Below are 20,822 nucleotides of genomic sequence, written 5' to 3'. Positions count from 1 at the left end.
AGCTCAAATCTGTTGGTAGTACAGAAAAATAACCCAAATTTCTGCTAGTATAAAGAAAAAGTACCTATGATAAATATTGACGTCTAAAAATTATTGTTTGATCTATCATGTATTGAGTCGATATAGTAAATACCATGACAGGCCTACATAACCAAAGTGGACAAAGCGCTACATGTGCATAATAAATTAGAATTAATATGTGGCATTTTTTAATAGCCATAATAATTGCACACGATTATAATCTGCTTTACTGCACCAGACTGCCTCATGTTTCCAGTTTCACTACAGTGTTTAGTTGTTAGTTCTCGTGTTTGCCCACAAAGGGGCAGTGAAACTTGTTAGCTTCTGTGCCTGTTCTGAATTGGGATGGTTCTTCACCTCAGTCACCGTCATGGCTAGTGGACAGGCAGTGGATCTGGATCCGGATGACGTCACACATTTATATCCTCCACTCAAGAAGGTGAAGTCTGATGTGTGGAATTATCATGGCTTTGAAAAACAAGACAAGGTGATGAGCTACCAATCTGCAGAGCCTGCTGAAAAAAGTTGCAGCTCCAAAGGCAAACATGAACACAGTTACGAGACAATCATCCTGCATTGCACGACAAACTTGAGCTGAAAATACCCATTGTAAGTAACATACTATGTGAAATAAACTACTGAATGTAGTTTGTGTTAGTTTGGATTTGTAAGAATAATGGTACATGTTTGCATCAACTTTGCTATCACAAGGTTAACACTTTTATCATATCTTTTTTCTGGGGGCTTTCTAAGGATGGTTCATGTGTTGTTGTTTTTTTATAATCAAGAGTTATATAATTGACACATTTATTATTCATACATTTGCTCAGACACCTGCACATTGTATGGTAATTGATGTTTTAGTGACTTTAAAAAAAAAAAAGTAAACTTTGCTTTAATAATTATCATGATAATATCATTAATCGTGATTATTTTGGTTAAAATAATCGTGAGTCTAAATGTTTATATCGTCCCATCCCTAATACCCTATACACTCATGTTTTTAACTCATATGGTTTAGGAGTAGTGAAAAACAAGTGAAATAGCCTCATCAATAATATCAAAATAAAAACTCTTTAGCACAATTGCATTTCTGTTTGACTTCTATAAACAAAATGTGTACTGCGCCTAATGAAGCTTTGAAAATTATCTCCATATAAACTGATGAAGTCCCATCTGTCTAACAAACACGTCTTTGCTGCAAAGTCAAACTTGCAATTTGGGTCCATTTCTAATCAAATAATCAACAGTAACACTTTATAATAACTACACCTTAATTAGCCTTAATAAAGCACAGAGTATGACCTCATAATGAACAAATAGTTTATTAAGAATGATACAAACTTAGTAACTACTTGTGTAATTCTTCTTCATATTATGGCTGTATTGTAGTTACTATAAAGTGTTACCTAATCAACAGTTACAATAGTTTTCTCTTCAGTTTCATCCTCCATGTGGCTCCACCCCTGCCCCACCTCTATCTGTGCTACATCAATACATATACACAAAGCAAACTACTTCCTTCAGGGTTGTAAAAAGCCTTTAAGGAAATGGATGGAAATGGAGAGTGGGAGCCGGCTCAAAGTGCACTATACGCACAATGCTGAGATCCTTAATGAATTTTCCCCCCTGCACTTCATAATGCAGAATATTACCATTGTCATTTCTGCCGTCCAACCCATCAGTCTTCCACTAACTATAACAAATGAGTCAAGCAACAACAATCAAACAATTTGTGCCGCACATTAAGACAGATGACACGGCTGACATTTACAAGAATCAGAGGTGTTGGATGGAGGACTTTTACTATTGCATTCTCACTTTGTGTCATCAGAAGCAACGCGTGGGAAGACCAGGCCTTTCCAACCACGTTCAAGACTTCTCGTTCAATACAGACAGATGGAACAGTACTTTTGGGGGGTCAATATGTATCGTGGGTACTTTTTCCTTGCACTAGTGGGAAAAGCTTGGTTATCTTTTGTATCGTGATGAGATTTGAGCTGTAGAGTGTTGAGTGTATGAACTTCTATGGCTCATTATAGATAGAAACGAACTCCTTAAGTGTTGCATTCTGTACATTAAGAACATTCTTTGGGGAATAATTATGCTTTATGTTTTGGTTTCAATAATATCGTTTATTGTCTATATTCACTTCGCACTTCAAAATGTGTTATCGTGACAGGCCTAGATGTATATTCTCATTCGGAAGACATACAAAGAAAACAGACTTAAAAACTGGGTTAGAAAAGTAAATTTGTATATGAATTTCATGAATGGAAATACACTAACTGGTCAAACTTTTCACTTATGGCTGAATCAATTAAACCAACACATAATTTGTTTGAAGGCAATAGTTCTGTGGGGGCCAGACACAGACTGTATAAAGAAGTGGTCTAAGTGAGTATGACGTCACCCATAGTCTTTGGTTCAAGTTAAATGAAGCCGGTTATAGTGGTGAAAAAACTGGGTTAGAAAAGTAAACTTGTGTATGAATTTTATGAATAGAAAACAATAGAAGTCTTGTTTTAATGTTACTTAAAAAAAAAAAACTTTTATATAGTGGTATGTATGTAGTTTTCAACCCAAAGTAGTATTTTTTTTTTCATATTATGTGGGTTTTACACTAGTTTTAATACAGATCAAGACCGTTCCCAAACTATTTAGAAACTGTCAACTTTGTCATATTTACGTGATTTCTTTGTATAGATTTTTGTTTGAATGATTATCTACTTTCATTATTAGCCAATTAGTATCTGGGCATTGATTTTTTGAAAACCCTTGTCAGGCAAATTATTGTATAATTAGTTATTGGTGAGGTTGTGACTGACTACAACAAGCAACATTGACATCAGGCTTTACTGAGAATGGGTCCGTAAACAAGAGGAGCAAGCGGATCAGTATGCAATTTGTCCTTGAAAATAAATAGTTAATGACAGAGGCCACACATAGACTGCATAAAGAAGTGGACTGAGGGAGTGTGACGTCACCCATAGCATCTGGCTCCAGTCAAATTTGGAGCCGAAATTCCATATTTGGAATTCCAAACGCGATTATCATAGTAACCAAAGAGCCAACCCGGAGCAAGGCTATTGAAGGTAAAGCCCCTTCCACCTACACAACTGGTTTAGCAGGAATCGGGCACTTAGCAATGCTAACACTAGCAGGAGCGACCTTTGGGAAAGAAGGCGCCTGATTTGTCTCTTATTTATGTTTATATCTTGATTTACGGACACAACAGTGAAATAAAAATACCAGGATCATATAGAGCGAGTTAATATGAACATTTTAAGACCAAAATAATGAGTCTGATAACAGCAGTTACAGAGAGAGGGGCAATAGTTTTTCAGTGTAAAGAAAATTGGAGCCAGAGACGATGGAGCTATTTGGAGCACAGTGGCTAGCAGGGTAGCTATGTCCATTTATATACACAGTCTGAGGCCACATGAAGATTCAAGATGAACCAAACATTACAGTCATAACTGCCCTTCACTGAATATTTTCATTTTTAAACAAGAACCAATTGTATTTTACATCAAACAGTTGATGATATAACTGTTTGGTGATGTAATAATTAATTAGTATTTGTAGAGTTCTCAATCTTCTGCATCATGCCTGGTCTTTCTGTGAATGTGGCATGACAATTATTCAATGTGAACTCTGCTAGCTAACAACTCTGAGCATTAATTTATGACTTCGGCAAATAGCCTGACTCATATGTTAATGCCCGGACACTCTCTAAATCATTGGTTTTATGGCCAAAAGTTAGATGTTTATTACGTCTTTGAATTTTACTCTATTTTTTCTGCTTGCAAGTCAAATTAGATTACATTTTACAAATAGTAGATTCAAATAGCTACATTTTCACAAGTCCAGCATCAGACACCCCCAAAGCAATGTTGTTTGGACAGGGCTTACTTATATTAGCTTGTCATAAGTGTATTTGTTGTATGGCTGAGGCAGTGAGTCATTGTAAATAGAGAGACGATGGGGACAGCACAAATCCTTCTGCTCTAGAATCAAGGGTGACATGTTTGGCTGTATTAACAGAAATTATAGCCTCAAGTAGCGGGACAATATGAGCAAGCTATTTCTCAGTTTGACCAATGCCACCAGCTACAGCGCATGGCTCATCGAATAGCAAACAGTGAGAGCAACAAAGTGTTCGCTGGCACATTTGCAAGACAGAAATGTAAGCAGATCACATTACAGGTGTCAAGCTCTATGTATATGCAGTTTGTATCACAATAAACAATAGACCTTGAACGTGCTTGTTAAACACTAGGATGCCAATACATAATACAAGATTATGTTTAGGGCTGCAACAATTAATTTGAATAATTGTGACTAATTAACTGCTAGCATAATCGTGGACTATTTTAATGATCATTATCTGGGCAATACAAACTGTAAAGCACATTCCAACAGATGTTTTATAACAAAGATATAATAGCATTATTGAAGCAAAATGTCAAAAAAAGAATAAATACTATGTAACACACTTGATTTGTAAATATTCTCTATCTATACACATTCCGACAGCTTATTTTTACACATATTTGGTTAAAAATGTTGAAAAAAATAATCGCTGACTTGCTAAAATATTCATTAGCTGCAGCCAAAATGTAAACAAAACCTCCTTTTCTTCACATGACTCTAGCACTCAAAGTCAATGGTAAAAACCCACATTAGCCCAGGGCCCTCTTTGTTTTTTTTACCATTTTATTCATTATTTAGTAGAAAAAAGGTTTGCAAAGATCCAGCTCAGCATCTTCAGGGCTCCTTTACAAGGCTGCATCCATTACATCATACTGTCCTGTCGTTTTCCAAGAGTCGCAAGCCAACAATGAATATGACTGATATTGTAAACAACTACCACTAAAATCAGTAATGAATTAAGATGGCAGTCGTGAAAAGTGAGCTCTTGTATCAAAGTTGAAAATGCAACTACCAAATGTATATAATCACAGAAAAGCATAGTAAATAAATAAAAACATAAAGAAGATGCATATTAAAAAGTCTGGCAACGTAGCTACTGACTGGATGTTGAACAGTGAGCGCTGAAGAATCTAATTGCCTCTGTACGTGACACATTACAAACTAATGCAAAATATAAAGTGTACTGAAGCAAAGAGGATGCAGACATCAAATTCACAACGCCTTCATGCAGTGTTTAACAAAACTAGCTTCATTTACTGTCAATAGTGTTGTCAGGATACTAAAATTTCACGCTTGATTTCGATAGTCAATACTGATTCTGATGCCATAATGATAAAAAAAATGCTTGCTTTAGACAATAGAATGTGATTTCCAACATTAAATGGTAGTACTTTCTTTTTTTTTTGCGATGTGGGTACATCTGTCCAATCCCTCAGTCGTCCACATAGGTTGCATAGTGTTTCATGGGCTTATACGAGTCTATGTGTCTGATACTTGTTCTGAAACAGTTCAACATCATTCTAAAGCTATTAAAGGTTCATTTCTGTGATGTCAAAAGGACTTTTCAGTATCAATACTTGTTCCAATGAGTTTAAATAATAGTTTTAGTATCAATTAGTATCTGATTTTCGAAACTTTTGACAACTATCATGTTAGTAGTACGTGAAGTAAAATTTTATTGGTTTAGTTTTTGCTACTTTGTTGGAACAGCAGACCTCGCAGCTTTAGCAAACCAAGTAGCTAAGCATCAACCTTTATTACAGCCCTGAGCGCCATATACCAACACATTGTCCTCTAGTATCTCATCGGGACAGACTTGAGAGGACAAACTGCTTTCCAGGGAAGACTAAAGAGTATTCCAGGTTGTATTTGGCAAGGAGTTCAGGTGCAGTTGAATAAAGCACACACAGCAATGTAGAGCTTAGTAAAGGCATTTTCTACTGGTCAAGGGCTTTCAAGGGTTCTGAGTACCCCGTAAAAGGCTTCCCCGACCTCAGGGACCTCCCAACTGACAGCCGAGTGTATTTCCAAATACACTTTTAGCTTCAGATAACCTTCAAGAATAAACCATTAAATTCACATTTATTCAGCAACAGGGATCTCAGTCTGATATGGGCCTGGGGTGGAGTTTCCCTCTAAGATACAGCAGGCTTCCCCCAAGACCTGAGAAGATGGCAAAGATAGACATGGAAATAAAAAGGTAAATCATTGTAAATAGCACGCAGGATGTTGAATGACTCCAATGCTGCCATTACCGTTCAGGAATAAAATACATATCGGCAGGATCTTTATATATGATTTGTGAGACGTATAACTGCACCTATGGAAGATGGACGCTATTAAGTTGGCTGTCCTTGGAAGGCACAAATCATACTGAAGCAATATGGCTGTACACATGATAACATAACTCCAACAACTCCATGCGATGTCCATGTGTTAAATTAAGAAGTAAATAAAACTTCACCAGGGGTATATTTTAATATTTATAAAATGAGCTGAAGCACTAGTAGTAATGATATTTGTGCCAATTGTAAGTAGAAGTGGACACAATATATTATTACAGTGTTTTGAGTACCCAAAGCATCGAGGACAAAATGCTCAACAATATATCTGATTACAATACAAAATTACCTGAAAATGTTTGCACAGTTTTAGAGGTGGCTTTTTCCAACACAATTGATTTATAAATAACTTTTTCAGCTCAACAAACTGAGCCTTAATGCAGAAGTGAACAGGTAGTTATAACTTGGCAATGTATTATGCATCACTGCGCCTATTGCCAAGAGGTCCTTTCACAATAAATTGCTATATCGATATTTTGAGTGTAGCCCTAAAAATTGAACTATTTTAACTGGAATTGCTACGGATCCAGCTGTAGATTGTACTGATAGAACTAATAGCAGTTTTACAAAGACCTAACCACTTTAAATTGTTTCTTAATTCTTGTGTAAGTTTACTTTTCCCTTTTATTTAGGAAAAGACTCATGAATACCCCAACAGTTTCCTAGTGGACATCACAGGTGTGTTTCATCCCTGTCACACACACATACACAGGGCCCATGTTTATGATCCCCTGACATGGAAGATAATCCCGTCCAGCCCTGCCCCGGACCACTCCATGATGAGAGCAGGATACTGGAGACCCAACGTAAATTACTGCTGATTGGATTTCATCAGGACTGACCTACCTAATGAAACTCAGAAGTAGAAGGGGAGAAGGGGGAGGAGCCTATGGACATGTTATTATTCTACCAGACCTTGACTTTGCCACATAATTTGTGTTGCCTACAGTAATAACAGGCAATACTTCAGATGAGTATGTTAAATAAATACATTACAGTCAAGGTAAATGGCCAATAAAGATGAAAGCAGTGAATGAACCTGCAGCAGACGGGCCATATTGACTTGTAATTTTGCTGCATCACAGAAGAGATGAAAATCCAATGTGAGAGGTATACGGACATACGATACCACTGCTGTACAGAACGCTGCTCCTTCAATACAAGTCCAGTGCAATCTGCTCTCACAACTGAACTATCCAGAAAACTAACTGGAGAAAATAACATGAGTCACAGGAAGGCTTTTTTTAAACTTAAAACACACTCTTAAAAACAAAATCAACTTCAGTAACAGTTGCATACGCAGGGATATCTGGTGCATGTGGGCACCACCAACTGAACTGCTATTCACACAAGCAAAGCAGTAGTCACGTCTGCCAATTATTTTGTCAAAGCACTGATTTTTAATGTAGCTCCAGCAGAGATCCAAGTACAAACATATCAGCGCTCAATCTGTCACAATGCCATGTCTATTACTGTTACCCAACGTGGAGAGATTCCTGAATCAATTTCTTGGAATAACAACATGACAATAGGTAGTGATGTCAAAGGCTGACGTAAATACAGTATGTAAGGTTTTTAATCTACGACGCCGGATTATAGTTGGGATTAAGATCTGAATATGCAGCACTGTGCAAAAGTTTTAAGTGAGGTGAGTAGAGTGGTTGCATGCTTCAGCAAACACACATTTTCTTATTGTTTAAAAAATTTGCATATTTTAGAGGCTAATTTCACTATATTAGTGAATAATGATTAAGGCATTTAGCCCTGAACTAAATAGGACTGGGTGGTCTTCACCATTTTGAGATAGGACCAGTGCTGGAAATAGATCCATGTTATATACAGTAACACCTGTTGTTGTTTATATCCATAAAAACAATCTTATCTTTTGCTCAATACTGCATGTTTGTTATCAAGATGCGTTATCGTAACATGATCGGGCGGATGGTGTGCTGACACTTTCTATCTCTGCACTCACCTTGGCAGCCACAGAGGAGTTGGGTTTCTCCAGGAGATCCCAGAGTTTCTTCCTCTTGTCTGGGCAGCAGGTGTTATCAAACTCCCCCTCTCCTTCCCTATCCCGCATCGTCTCGGCTTCCCTCCTCAGCTCCTCGTTCATCTGCTCCTTCTTCTGGTGGTACCTCGCCTGGCAACAAGACTCCAGGTAGATCTCATCTATGCCCCAGTAGTCCAACTCCTGCCCAAACGACAAGGCGCACATCTCCTCCATCATATGCAACTTGCCCGTGCGGTAGAAATTCAAAATCGAGGTGAATGCTCCTGGATGTCTGTCAAAGAAAAACTCGTTTTCATTCAGACTGTAGTCGTCGCACACCTCCATTAGGGATTCGTGGGTGTTGCAATCACGGAGTTTGCCCAACCTGGTTCGGGGCAAGCGATCCAGGGTCCGCCATAGGACTTCATGGTTGAGTCCTCCCACGTTGAGGCGAACTCGGCGCGATTTTGCCTTGGTTCGGATGATGTCGATAGGTTCAGGGGGTATGGATGTGGCGGTTCGGAGGTTGCTAGGCTTTGGACTCGCTCCACCTGTCTTCTCAGCCATGATTCACAAATGGGACGGTAGACTTTCAATGGATATAGATGTTGCGATGTTAAGTAAACTCAAGAAGTTATGTTGGATCCACTTTAGGCAAGACCCTCCATGGCTGAAAAAAAATACATAGAAAAGATTAGAGCAGTGATGACAAATCCAAAATATGCCTCTTATGAAAGCCAGCACTGTCACCTGTTACTTGGGTATTATTAGAAACACACAAACAGCAGTCACGCTACAGTAGCTGCAGTATTGATTGCTTTTATTTCGTTTCTAAAAAGGTATTGGTGCGCTGATCAATAATTTAGCATTATCAGTCAATATGGCTGGATTGCTTTTCACTCTTTCACTCCCTCCAGAGCTCTTGCTTGCTGCTCTGTGAAGGCAATGAACTCACCAAAAAGCGTTCTGCAGCTTCCATCGCTCAAAAACACAATAGCATGGAGGTTTATATGATTTTTAAGGAAGTATTTTTATGCAACTTTGTGCCCTTAAATATTTCATTAGCAACAGAGAAAATCCCAGCATATAGTCTATTTAAACATGTTCATATGTGTGAGTTTACACATTTATACATTAAATTTAGACTAAAAACGCAATAAAACATAATAATAGTCTGTCCTGTTGTCAGTGCAGAGTTCTATGCATGCAACAGTTTTAATCACGTTTAACTAAAGCCTATAGGGGCAATTTAGCTCTGTATAATGGAAGAAGGCTTTCCGCTTCTCTGCAGTCTTATAAATTAAATTGGAGACACGTTTTAGCATAAAAAGAGCACCTTTAATGTAATTAAGCAACACAGGCAGCGCTGGAAAAGGTTGAGACCTGCTTTAAATCTTTCCAAAGTAGTAAACACAATAGTCGCTCTCACCTTGCCGAGATAAACCACGTTGTGCATGCAAACTCCTCTTTTTTCCAAGGGGAGAAAAGATAAAAAGGGAGCCGGAATCCCCCTCTAGTCAAGCTGCCACCGGTGAGTCCAGTCCGTAGACGCGGCGAAAACGTGGGTCCCTCATTTTGTAGTGAAAAATCTCTCGGGATAAAACTGCCACGGATCGTTTCGTTTTTTTCCTTAGATATAGTGAAAAGCTTTGAGATGTTTTTCCAACACAAACATTGTCCAAGAGTCCTGGCTTCATCCAAAAAGCAGAACGCGTGAGCGCAGAAGACTGTGCTCGCTCGCTGTATCGCTGTGGATCTGCAGACGTCGTGCGCGTAAAGGCAACGGGAAGGAACGGGATAAGCAAACTGCAGAGTGTCCCGCTGTACACTAGGCGAGGAGGAGCAGAGGGGCGCGCGAGGGCTGCACCACTTCCCATCATCCCTCACACACAGCGCTCAAGCCAAACACACAAGGACTACAGCTGCAACACGTCTCCACAGCAAAGTTGTCACGGACGCACAAACACGCGCAATAGTTCACCAATGTAACAATTCATGACAGTAATTACCAGGACATAGCGGGACGTGTGACAGAAGCTCACAGCAGGATATGTTTGTCATTATGTCGATCAGGGCTGCAACGATTAATCGGACTAATCGTGACTAGTCGATTTTTTATGTAAATACAGACTATAAAACACATGCCAAAAGACCTATTTAATCAAAGTATCACATTGCATTTTCATCAGTAATACACTTTATTCATAATTACTTTATATAGAAGCATTTGGTCACCATATTTAAGCATTATTTGGTTAAAGAATTTATTTAAAAAAAACAGCAATGCACTAGTCAATTTGGAGATTATAGCAGCATAATCTAAAACTGATATAATTTGCGTTCTTTCTTTCTATTTAACATGTTTGAATTGAGAAGATAGCCATTTTAATATCGTATAATTTATGTTCTGTCATTCTCCATCATGTATTATCAAAGATTCAAAAGGCTACAAACTGATGAGTCTAACTTAAACTACATATTTTCTTTCTCTTTGTATAAGATCATTTTATGTCCCCATCAAGGTGTTAAGTTACAAATAAAAGGTGCTCTCTTCCCTCTGTCCCATTACCTCACCATTACATTGACTAACACTTCTCGTAAGTGAAACAACCTCAAACATTTGAGACGTGGCTCTGATCTAAGTAACGCTACACCGACAAGACAACTAGTCCTCATGACCCCTTTGGAGTGACCTCCTGACCGCACAACACCATAAGCTACTGTAAAATCCACCCACACCCACCTTCACCTCTCAAGTCACCAGCCCTATCTATTAGTCATCAAGAAGTAATGATTTCATCCTCAGCATGCTCCTAAATGAAGAAATAGATATTAAAAGATCCATTATTATTATCCATTAGACTCTCTTCCCAGTTCATATGAATAGGGATTCGATACACCAATGATATTTCCCCTCTCAGCTTGGCAGTTTTCCCTTAGCCAAGCGTTTTCTGGAGAAATCTGATTATACACTGCATACGTGTAATTGATTCCTCTGGCATGTTCCTTCCTTCCAGTGACAAGTGATCAATAATGCCGCATTGACTAAACGGGGCCTTTGCATGTGAGTATACAGTGACTTCAGTGTGTGGTGGGTCTTCTTGAAGGTCAAAGGCTCTACTTGGTCCCACCCGTCAGAAGTGGATATGTTATCAAGATGGGATTACGAGACACTTTGGACAAGCTCAATGCAATTACAAGGGCGAGGAATTGAGTAATAATTGATTTTTATGTCAAAAAAGCTCCCTGGGTGGTCAAAACACCAACTGATAAAAAGTGACATCATTGTCGATAACGAGATGTCATTGGTTAAAATCTGTGGGAGGAGCCAAATCGACAAAAAGGCCAATATGTGCGTTCATATGACATAGAAGTTAACATGGACAGACAGGTCGTTATCAGTCGGATCCACAGCCAAATCTACGTTATAGTCCCTGTAGAGAAATTTATCTTACACATTTGACCAATCACTCTATGTCTCCAATACTTGAGCTAGGTTTTGTTCAGGTTAGGAGTACCTAGCTGGAGGGGTAGTATATTGTGCATAAAATAGGTTGATGGGGAAAAAAACACAGGACTTGGAAGAAACCAGATCAGACACAGGGAGAACACAGGGGTCAATATTTATTGTGTGTAGTTTCTTTGCACTACTTTTTGGTTATTTTTTGGCTATATGATAAGATCTAAGCCATAAAAGGTTGAATTAATAACTTCAATGTACTACAGTATTTCATTTAGTTGTTTATTTATTGCAGCTCATGATTTATTGCACATTTAGAATAGTTTTTGTGGTTTGTATCTGCTCTTGAGATATTGTGTCAGTGGCATAAATCTGTTTCAATATTATCGTTTATCAATGATATTTACTTCAGCAATAAATCGAACTTCAAAATATGTTATTGTGACAGGCCTAATAGTCACTCAGCCACTTTATCACTGAGGACATAAGATGTGAAAATGTAACTTCAAATACCAATTTGTGCATATTTTTATGAATACTAAATAGGCCTAGCAGGAAGTATGCAATGTGTAGCTAAAATTGTACTTGGCCATTATTATCCCCACCTCTAATAGTACATGCCTGTGAATAAGTTTCCTCATGCCTTTATTGACACATGTAAATGAAAGCCCTAATAGGTCCATAGCCAGTGATCGTCCCTTAATAATTACTTAGGATACAGCAAAATGATTAAGGCCAATTGACTGTGTTCGTGCTGATTCATTATTGTCAAAGGAGCAGCCAATCAGTGCCGTGAAAGAGTGAGCTAACCGTGACATGTAGTAAAAAATAATGCACTGCTGCAACTTGGTGATTTGGTGAATACTCGTTCTCAAAGCAGCATCTAAGAATTTAATTTAATTTACATTTAAATTATAATCACAATTATGTTTAATAGACAGTAAAATAGGGCTAATCAAGGACCATAAGTAGATGAGACAATTACACTTTTGTTACTTCAACTGGTCATTACAAATAGCATAATCCTATAATAGTATAAAGGACGTTCTCTGGCATGAGACTGTGATTCCTGTGTACGATGTGGGCATGTGCTGCTGCGTGGGTTGTCGTCATGGCAACCCCAAATTGTAGCATCATGCTGAAGAAACACTTTGGGCCACGGAGGCAGAGACACGCAGCTAGAATTAGAAGAAGCACATTTTAGAATATGTACTCCAGCCGTATAGGGGCACAAGTCAATGCAGTGTTATTTGTGCTATTTTAAACGCTGAAAAATTAGGATTAGCACTCAATGTTAAATTTATTCCAAAGCAGTATTTATAAGAAGACTTACAAGTGCTGTATCCAGTTTCTCCCAAATTGTGACACAACATTTAAGTTTTGAGTTGAATTTCACCTGACAACCATGGCCCCACTTGTTTCTAGCTAGTCAAAAGCTGTCATTTCTATTCTCTATACGCATTAAATCATATCTTTTACAGTTTTTAAATTCAAATTAATCACCCATTTTAGTGCATACTTTCAGGTTTGTGATAAAATGGCAGATAATAGACACAATATGGCTGTTTTTACAATATACCCTTTGGGGCAAAAAGGATTTTAATACGCTAACCACATATACCCCACAATGTCAGGATATTCAGCACTTGGATATTAAACTTTCATATCCTCCATGCTTCAAAGTTATGAAGTCCCAGTTCAAACTTGCAGTGGGACACAAGCTGAATTCAGTAGTACCTCCACAGAACAACATGCCCCTATGTAACTGTCCATGTATGATCAGTGTGTGTGTGTGATTCTGATTTTGTCAATAAAGGGGAGGAAACAGCAGCATCCGCCTGTTCATTTCTCCCTGTCTATTTTTAGCCACTGTCCATGTGAAGGTCCACACTACCACTCACCCAGAGCGGGCAGCAGTGGCCTTCAGTGTAATGGTCTAGCAGTGGACCTAAGTCATTAATCTTTGTCATCTTTTCATTCACACAGCTGGACACACCTGTTCAGTGCTCCCGATGGTGCTTACAAAACCAGTGTGTCAAAACTACACCTCCAACTCGAGTCTACAACCCTCACTATTGAAATACTAAATAGGAACACGTCCGGTGGGGTTAAGAGGAGATAAGTTAGCAATATGACTTTCCAAAACTAAATTCTCGCCATTTTCGAATGCGGTGTCTCATCCCGGTATTACTTTATCTCACTTGTTGAATGCTTTAAGCTTTTGTAAATAAACACAAGGATAATATGCAAACTGCACCTCGCATTTCCATCTGTCAAGCTAACAATGCCTCTAAACCAGCTCTGAACAGAATATACCATGTGTTTTGATGTACGCATTGCACAACTGCATAAACAGATGTGATTGATTGGCCCCTGGTCATGCTGGGAACTTTGCATTATACAGCCAGGCTATAGAGCGCTAATTGAATGGGCCCTGTTTTGGTTTAATGTTTTTTATTGGATGTTTGTCTGTGTGGGAAGGTCAGGGATGCCACATGGTCAAACACTATCAAACAGAAGGTACTAGAATTCTCTGGGCACAACAAGAATGAAATGTATTTTGTAATGGGTGGACTTCATTGCATAACAGTGCCCCCACTCCCCATAATGTAGTATGCACATAAAGTAATCCTTATTTTGTTTTTCAATCACTCTAAAAAGAAAGGTAAACATACAAACTACACTTAATGCAATAAATGACCACAAATAATCATGTTTTATAACAATACATCTCAAAACTAGTGGAAACTATCATAATTATACAGCCATATAAAAGTGATTATTCGCCCGTGCACGCAGACCCATGAGACCCAAGGCAGGCCAAATGTGTGCAGGCCAAGTGTGTTGCCCAAGGACACAGCATGAGAGAGCAGAGAGCAAATCGCCAACCTTTGTGTCAATGGAAGAATGCTCTGTCAAACACGTTACTGTTATCCTTTACAAGGCCGCATCTAACAAAACAAAAACACCATTGGTATTTAAAGGTTCACTATGTACCTTTCCTGGAAGAGGTTACGCCAACTGCTTGTGTCCATGGAGATGTTATCGCTTTGTTGGCCTAAAGCATATTTATCTCGCATTTATCAATAACAGTTGTTTTAATTGCTCAATAATACTTTGAAAATCATGCATTCTTATACTGGGTATAACTTAGCCTAGTAGCACCATCTGCTTGTGTCGTTGGAGATAAATAAGTTTAATGTTATACTGTAGAACATTCTAGGCAAAGTTATAACATGTACCATACTCTCCTCCAGAAAAGTTATGTAATGCATCTTTAGTGATCTTTATGTTTTTTTTATTTTTGTCGCTGAATTTATAATGAGGTACTCCTATGAAACAGACAAAATACAAATTTGCGGCATCCTCTTCTTCACAGTGCATTAGGGTGCATTACAGCGTCTCCCAGAGCAGACTAACAGCGCTGCACCTCAACCCCAAGTGCTTTAGCTGAGATGATAATGCTGGGATAATACACAGGCTAATTGCAGCTCAAAAACACACTCGCTGGCAGTTTGACCTGTTATTACAGATGAAAGTGTCCTCTGTTTGTGCAGGCGCCACACTGATGTCACACAGGGGAGAGACAGAGGAGATGATGCTTTGTGAATGGTAATGTCCTGTCTACTCTGATGTGTGGCTATTTAAAGGGACCATATTACACTATTTTCTGATCTAAGTTATAAAATTGTTCCCTCATCATAAACATACCTGGAGTTGTGTTTTGCTTCATTTACACATGTTTAACACACAAACCCTGCATATTTAGGTTACTAAACCTTCATGTGTTTTTAAACTCTACACACTTTCACTAGAATCATTTGGATAATTTCAGCCCTGGAACTGCCAATCTCTACTAAACAAAAGGTAAAACGTAGCTGTGAAGGTGGAAAAGAGCATTTTTAGCTTTTGGAGATGTAGACAGACTAATAATAATAGGTCACTCAAACATGTGTGAATGAAACAAAATACAACTCCAGGTATGCTTTTGATGAGGTAACAGCATTATAATATGGTCAAAATCTCACAAGTCAATTTTGCGTAATATAGGATATAGGATTGTTTGTATCTGCTTTCCAGTGGGATCAAATACAAATAAATATAAAGGAGAGCCCTACACTGATCAGCTTTAAAACACAACTGAAACTATGGCTGAAAACAAACCAGTCATGTGACCACTAGACTTTTGTTTGTGCTGCTTGTATTGCATGTTGTATTTTTTATGTATTTGCCTGCCTAGGGATTACGGATGAAAACTAGCTTTGTAGCTCGGCAATTCAGCATATTTACATCTGTTCTATACTGATGTTCATTAATGTGCATTGTCCCTATCAAATAAATAAATAAATAAATAAATAAATAAATAAATAAATAAATAAATAAATAAATAAATAAATAAATAAATAAATAAATAAATAAATAAATAAATAAATAAATAAATAAATAAATAAATAAATAAATAAATAAATAAATAAATAAATAAATAAATAAATAAATAAATAAATTCATCTTTATGTCAAACAAGATATGTCTGTAGAATGTAGAAACAAGCACAGTACAGCCCAAACAGAACCTCAGCGGGCTTTGAATAGGCCATAGACATACTAAGATAAAGGTAAGATGTATTTATCAACTGTTACTGTTACTGGGGTGTTAGAAGCAGTGGTGGGACCTTTATCCAGATTCTAAGCCAGTATATCAGGAGTACCAAGCTGGAGGGTTAGCTAAGACTATTTATTATGTGTTTGGTTTGGTGCTATGATATTTGGGCCCTCAAGCAACACTGCAATGGCTCCAAACATAAGTCACCATCATAAAAAAAAAAAAAAAAAAAACTAGCTTTGGTATTATTATATTCAGTGTCAGAGTTACTCTCCGTATTTTGAATCACAAAGTTTTGTAGCTCGAAAAAGCCCATGGCCACTTCTACATTGTCGTATTTGTTTAATTTTAAATTGTAGACTCAGATAAATTAAACCCTCGATGCTCATCATTTCTCTAAATTTGTTCAGCGCTGAAACTCTGAGCAGAGTTTATGCTTCCATAAGTCAGGGCAGCGCTGATACTGTTGTCAGTTGTGTAATTGGGTCCACAGGTAATGTTATGCTGTTATGAGTCCCACCGTGAAATAATGTGAAAGATTAATCATTTGGACAGGAAACCCAAACTTACCCACTCCTGGGAGGCAAAAGATTCTGAAAAGCTTTTCCTTTTCTTCACAAATGCATGGGAGGAAAAATGTATAAGATTTGTGAAAGCTGCCTGTTGCAATAACAATAGTTGTTTATCATATCCAGAAAAGTAAAATTATGCAGCAAAAGCATTGTTTTAATACAAGTAAGAAGTGTGTAATAACTTAAATATTTGGTGTTATATAGTGAAGAAATATTGTCAGTGCAAGATCAGCTCCACAGGTTCGGATACTAGTTCCAATAAAAAACAACATTATACATTTCAACTAAAACTACCTCATTTTCGAGGAGTAAGAGACTAGGCCTTAGATCCATCAATGTAAAAAGTACATCAACTACTGTCTACAAGCTCCCTCCCAATGTTCCCTTCAGTCTTTATAGTAATGACAGCCTATAAGTGGGCGTACACTTACTCAGTCTATTTGCACTTCAGACACTCTGCATTAAAATTTAACAGCCCTCCCCCTATAGATCCTCCATAATATACTGTATTTTTATGTACATCCAATATTTATTGTTGACTGGAGTCCAATTGGGTTGATTTGTAGGAGCACACTGTCAGCAGCAGACGGACCAAATAGTGACAAATGTCTGCAAATTGTACCAGAGTTTTACCTGACACGCTATGTGCTGTGTCCAGGTAGAATTAGAGCAGGTTACGTCGTTGGGTACAGTTTCTGTCCTGAGACGTTTATCTTGTGACTCAGCAGTACCTCTAAACAAGTACCCTGTGTTGAAAGAATGTACATATATAACAAATAATAATCAATGGAAAATGAAAAAGCCTAACTAAAATATCTGGGCATGTTGCTCCGTGTCCTGGTGATACACATCGTACTGCTGACTACCGGTACTAGTGGTAAATTAATGTGATCAATCCTTGAACTTGTGTGATTGCCATGTTCTCTTTTGTAGATGCTTTTATTGCACCGTCTTAATATTTTAGAAATATGTTGTCAATATAAATACACTACATTTTAATGAATTTTATTTGTCTATCAGCACATAATAAATCAGTCTTTATTTTTTAGTATTATGATTTTATTTACATAATCATCATACTAACCTTTCCTCAGCTGGACCTTTACCATCAGGAATGGCACTGCATTGACATTCCATCCTTGATTCTAACAGCCCAGCCGCATGAGTGAATGACTGATAACCTTGAGATATTAGCATTATCCAATTCATCAAGGCAGGGGATGTGCAGCCACCCAACACACACAATTGATATGTTCTGTCACTATCGCCTCCCGCTGGTGATATGCTATCTTTTCATCTCACACATGTCCTTCAAGGTTACCCACACGAGCGCTAAAGATAATGCTAACTGCAGCCAGTGTCAGGATGTGATGGACTCCGCTACATGCTGAGTGGAAGCGCTGTCCAATTTAAAGCAGTCTATTAAAGAGGTCACCGGTGTCAATGCTGATTTCTGTCCTTGATGCTACGGGATGTGATCCACACAACACGTGGCCTATAGAAATTGACCTCAATCATCACGGTGGAGAAAAGAGATGGAATTTTTTATAGCAAGTGCAACCAATAAAGTGGCAAGCAATGTCCCTATGTCAATTTAGTTTGGTATTATTTACAAACACAAACATCAGGAAACATACAATCCCCCTGACATTTACTGGAGCCTTGTAAGAGACAGAAGAACAAAATACTATTAGGGAAAGAGAGAAGCATCACTCGGGGCTCTGTGCCAGATGGGCAATAAGCAGCCATTGTGCATCAATTGTAAGAAGAGGATTAGCTGCTCTTTGTTTCTTATTGTCTTTTTCAACGATAGCGTACATTACATAGGCCATTTATTTGCATGGTAGTAACTTATTGCTGGGTATTAGATGAAAACACTAATTTAAAGGAGATAGGAGGAGAAAAAAAGGTTGATATGGAGATTATTGTTGAAATATAGCAAGTTAAGCAGCCTAGTCAACAACAGATCAGATTCAGCATTTGTTTATTGGATATTCCCGTCACATCAATAGATAAAATGTTAGAATTTTAGTATGGCATCATCACATGCTAGAATCTCAGTGCTCCAATACAGATGTACAACGATTCATTCTGTCCAGTGTGATAAAGCGTGTATACAGATTACACAGTGGGCAATTTTAACATCTGGTACATTTACAGGAATTAATGATGATCAATGATTGAGGCGACAGTAGTTGGTAGAGCGTTTGTCCACTCATCTCAAGGTTGGCAGTTCAAATCCCGCTCTCGACATGAACATCATTGGTAGAGAGGTCAGATCCACTGACTCACAGGTTGGCGGTGCAATTCCAGCTCCCACAGATGAATGCTGTCATTGTGTCCTTGAGCACGACAGTCATCCCCAGTGTTTTATTGAGTGGATTTTTATGGTTCAACATTCGTGAGTTTAACTTTTCTGAAATCCATCTTGTGTAACCATTTGGATTAGACTGGGGAGCCTGCTCTATCTGTCTATCCCCGTCCCTCACAGCCTGAGGATTTGGGGATTCCTGAGGCGTTCCGTGGACAGCTGAGAAACATCGTACCTTCAGCATCTTCTGGGGGTTTACATGGCTACAGTCTCTTCCTAGGTGACAGAGCAGCTCTCCTGATCTCTACAGGATCACTCCAGCACCCTGCACAGAGGAAACTCATTTTGACAGACTGTAACCAAAGCCGTGTCCTTTCGATCAAGACCCGCGAGCCGTATTGGCTGCTGAATTTAGAGCTTTGCCTTTAGGGACAGAACACAATTTTTATCTGAAGTGAGGTGCACTGTGTGGTTGTGGTTGTTTGAACGATTTAACATGCTTTGATCATTTTGTCATGACTTACACATTTGTCAATATTTTTTTTTTCATTTTTACTTTGCCTCTGTAAATCTCACAAAGGCCGTCAAAGTATTTTTTTCAACTCTTTTCCTCTCAATGGAAACTGGATGATGCATGTGATGAACTATAAATACCATCAAGGTAAGTTATGTCTTTACTCACTGAGCTGCATAGCGGACTTGCAGAATAGGACAGATTGCTGCGGCGTAGAGGATCAATATAATTCTTTAAACAGGGACCATCCATTGAGGCACGGACGGTAAATGCCAAAAAGGAAGAAAAAGCGTATTCACAGTCATCTATTCTAAGATGGTGGAATCATCTGAATGCTTTTAAAAAGTGAAAAACTGAACTAGCTAATTTCAAACTGTTTGCAGCAAGCTAAAGTTATTCCTCAAATTCTTAATAAATTCCTAGTGTCCTAATTATTCACTGCGGTGAGTTTATAAGTTCTTTTCACAACTTTCAGAGGCCAGAGAGAGGATATACCATCACTTCACTGCTAACTACAACCAGCATGCTAACAGTATACCAGCATTACATCCTGGTTCATGGATGATAAAAATGCTTTGTAAATATATGCAGACAGCAGTCTCATTTGACCCTCAGAGCTGTTTTCCGAATACATCTGTACTGGAGCAAACCAAATTTTACTTTAGTACATGGAAAACAGATACAGCCCATTTAAGTATAGATTTTTGTTTGTTTTAATCTGTGCTAAAATGTTAAAAATCTTCCTCTTCACACCCCAGCTGATACCATGAGCAGGAGATACCCTGTCAGGATCAGTGAACCCACCTTCTCATCTATCACTAGGTGTTCCCCAGTCTACATGCCCTCTGCACAGCCCACAGCTTCACAGCCCCTGTCCAAAACCATGCGGGTAATGAGAAAGATCAGAATGAGCGATGGCTGTCACCGTAAAGGAAGGCCCTGCAGGAAAATATCTGTCTCTGGATCACCGTGACAACATTAACCTTCCCGTGATCAGGCCCAAGCCTCCTATACCACAAGGAACAGAGAGTACTGTTAGGGATCCCTCTATGGGAAAGGCAGTGGTAATGA

The 20,822-nt window shown here is 38.4% G+C and overlaps 1 protein-coding gene across 1 annotated transcript in view; it reads right to left on the bottom strand.

The window, feature by feature from the left end:
- LOC117388550 (potassium voltage-gated channel subfamily B member 2-like) overlaps window positions 1–10,037 on the bottom strand; it is a 101,957-nt gene extending 91,920 nt beyond the window's left edge. The window contains exons 1-2 of the mRNA XM_033986116.2: window positions 9,722–10,037; window positions 8,275–8,962 (exon numbers count right to left, since the gene is read on the bottom strand). Of these exons, the coding sequence (XP_033842007.1) occupies window positions 8,275–8,859 (585 nt within the window). The 5' untranslated portion in view covers window positions 8,860–8,962; window positions 9,722–10,037. The remainder of the gene's footprint in view (window positions 1–8,274; window positions 8,963–9,721) is intronic.
- Between the last annotated feature and the right edge of the window lie 10,785 nt (window positions 10,038–20,822).

This window comes from Periophthalmus magnuspinnatus, chromosome 20 (assembly GCF_009829125.3).
Source record: "Periophthalmus magnuspinnatus isolate fPerMag1 chromosome 20, fPerMag1.2.pri, whole genome shotgun sequence".
Classification (NCBI taxonomy): Eukaryota; Metazoa; Chordata; class Actinopteri; order Gobiiformes; family Gobiidae; genus Periophthalmus; species Periophthalmus magnuspinnatus.
The sequence above is the reverse complement of the archived record's forward strand: the minus strand, read 5'-3'. Positions and strand labels throughout refer to the sequence as shown.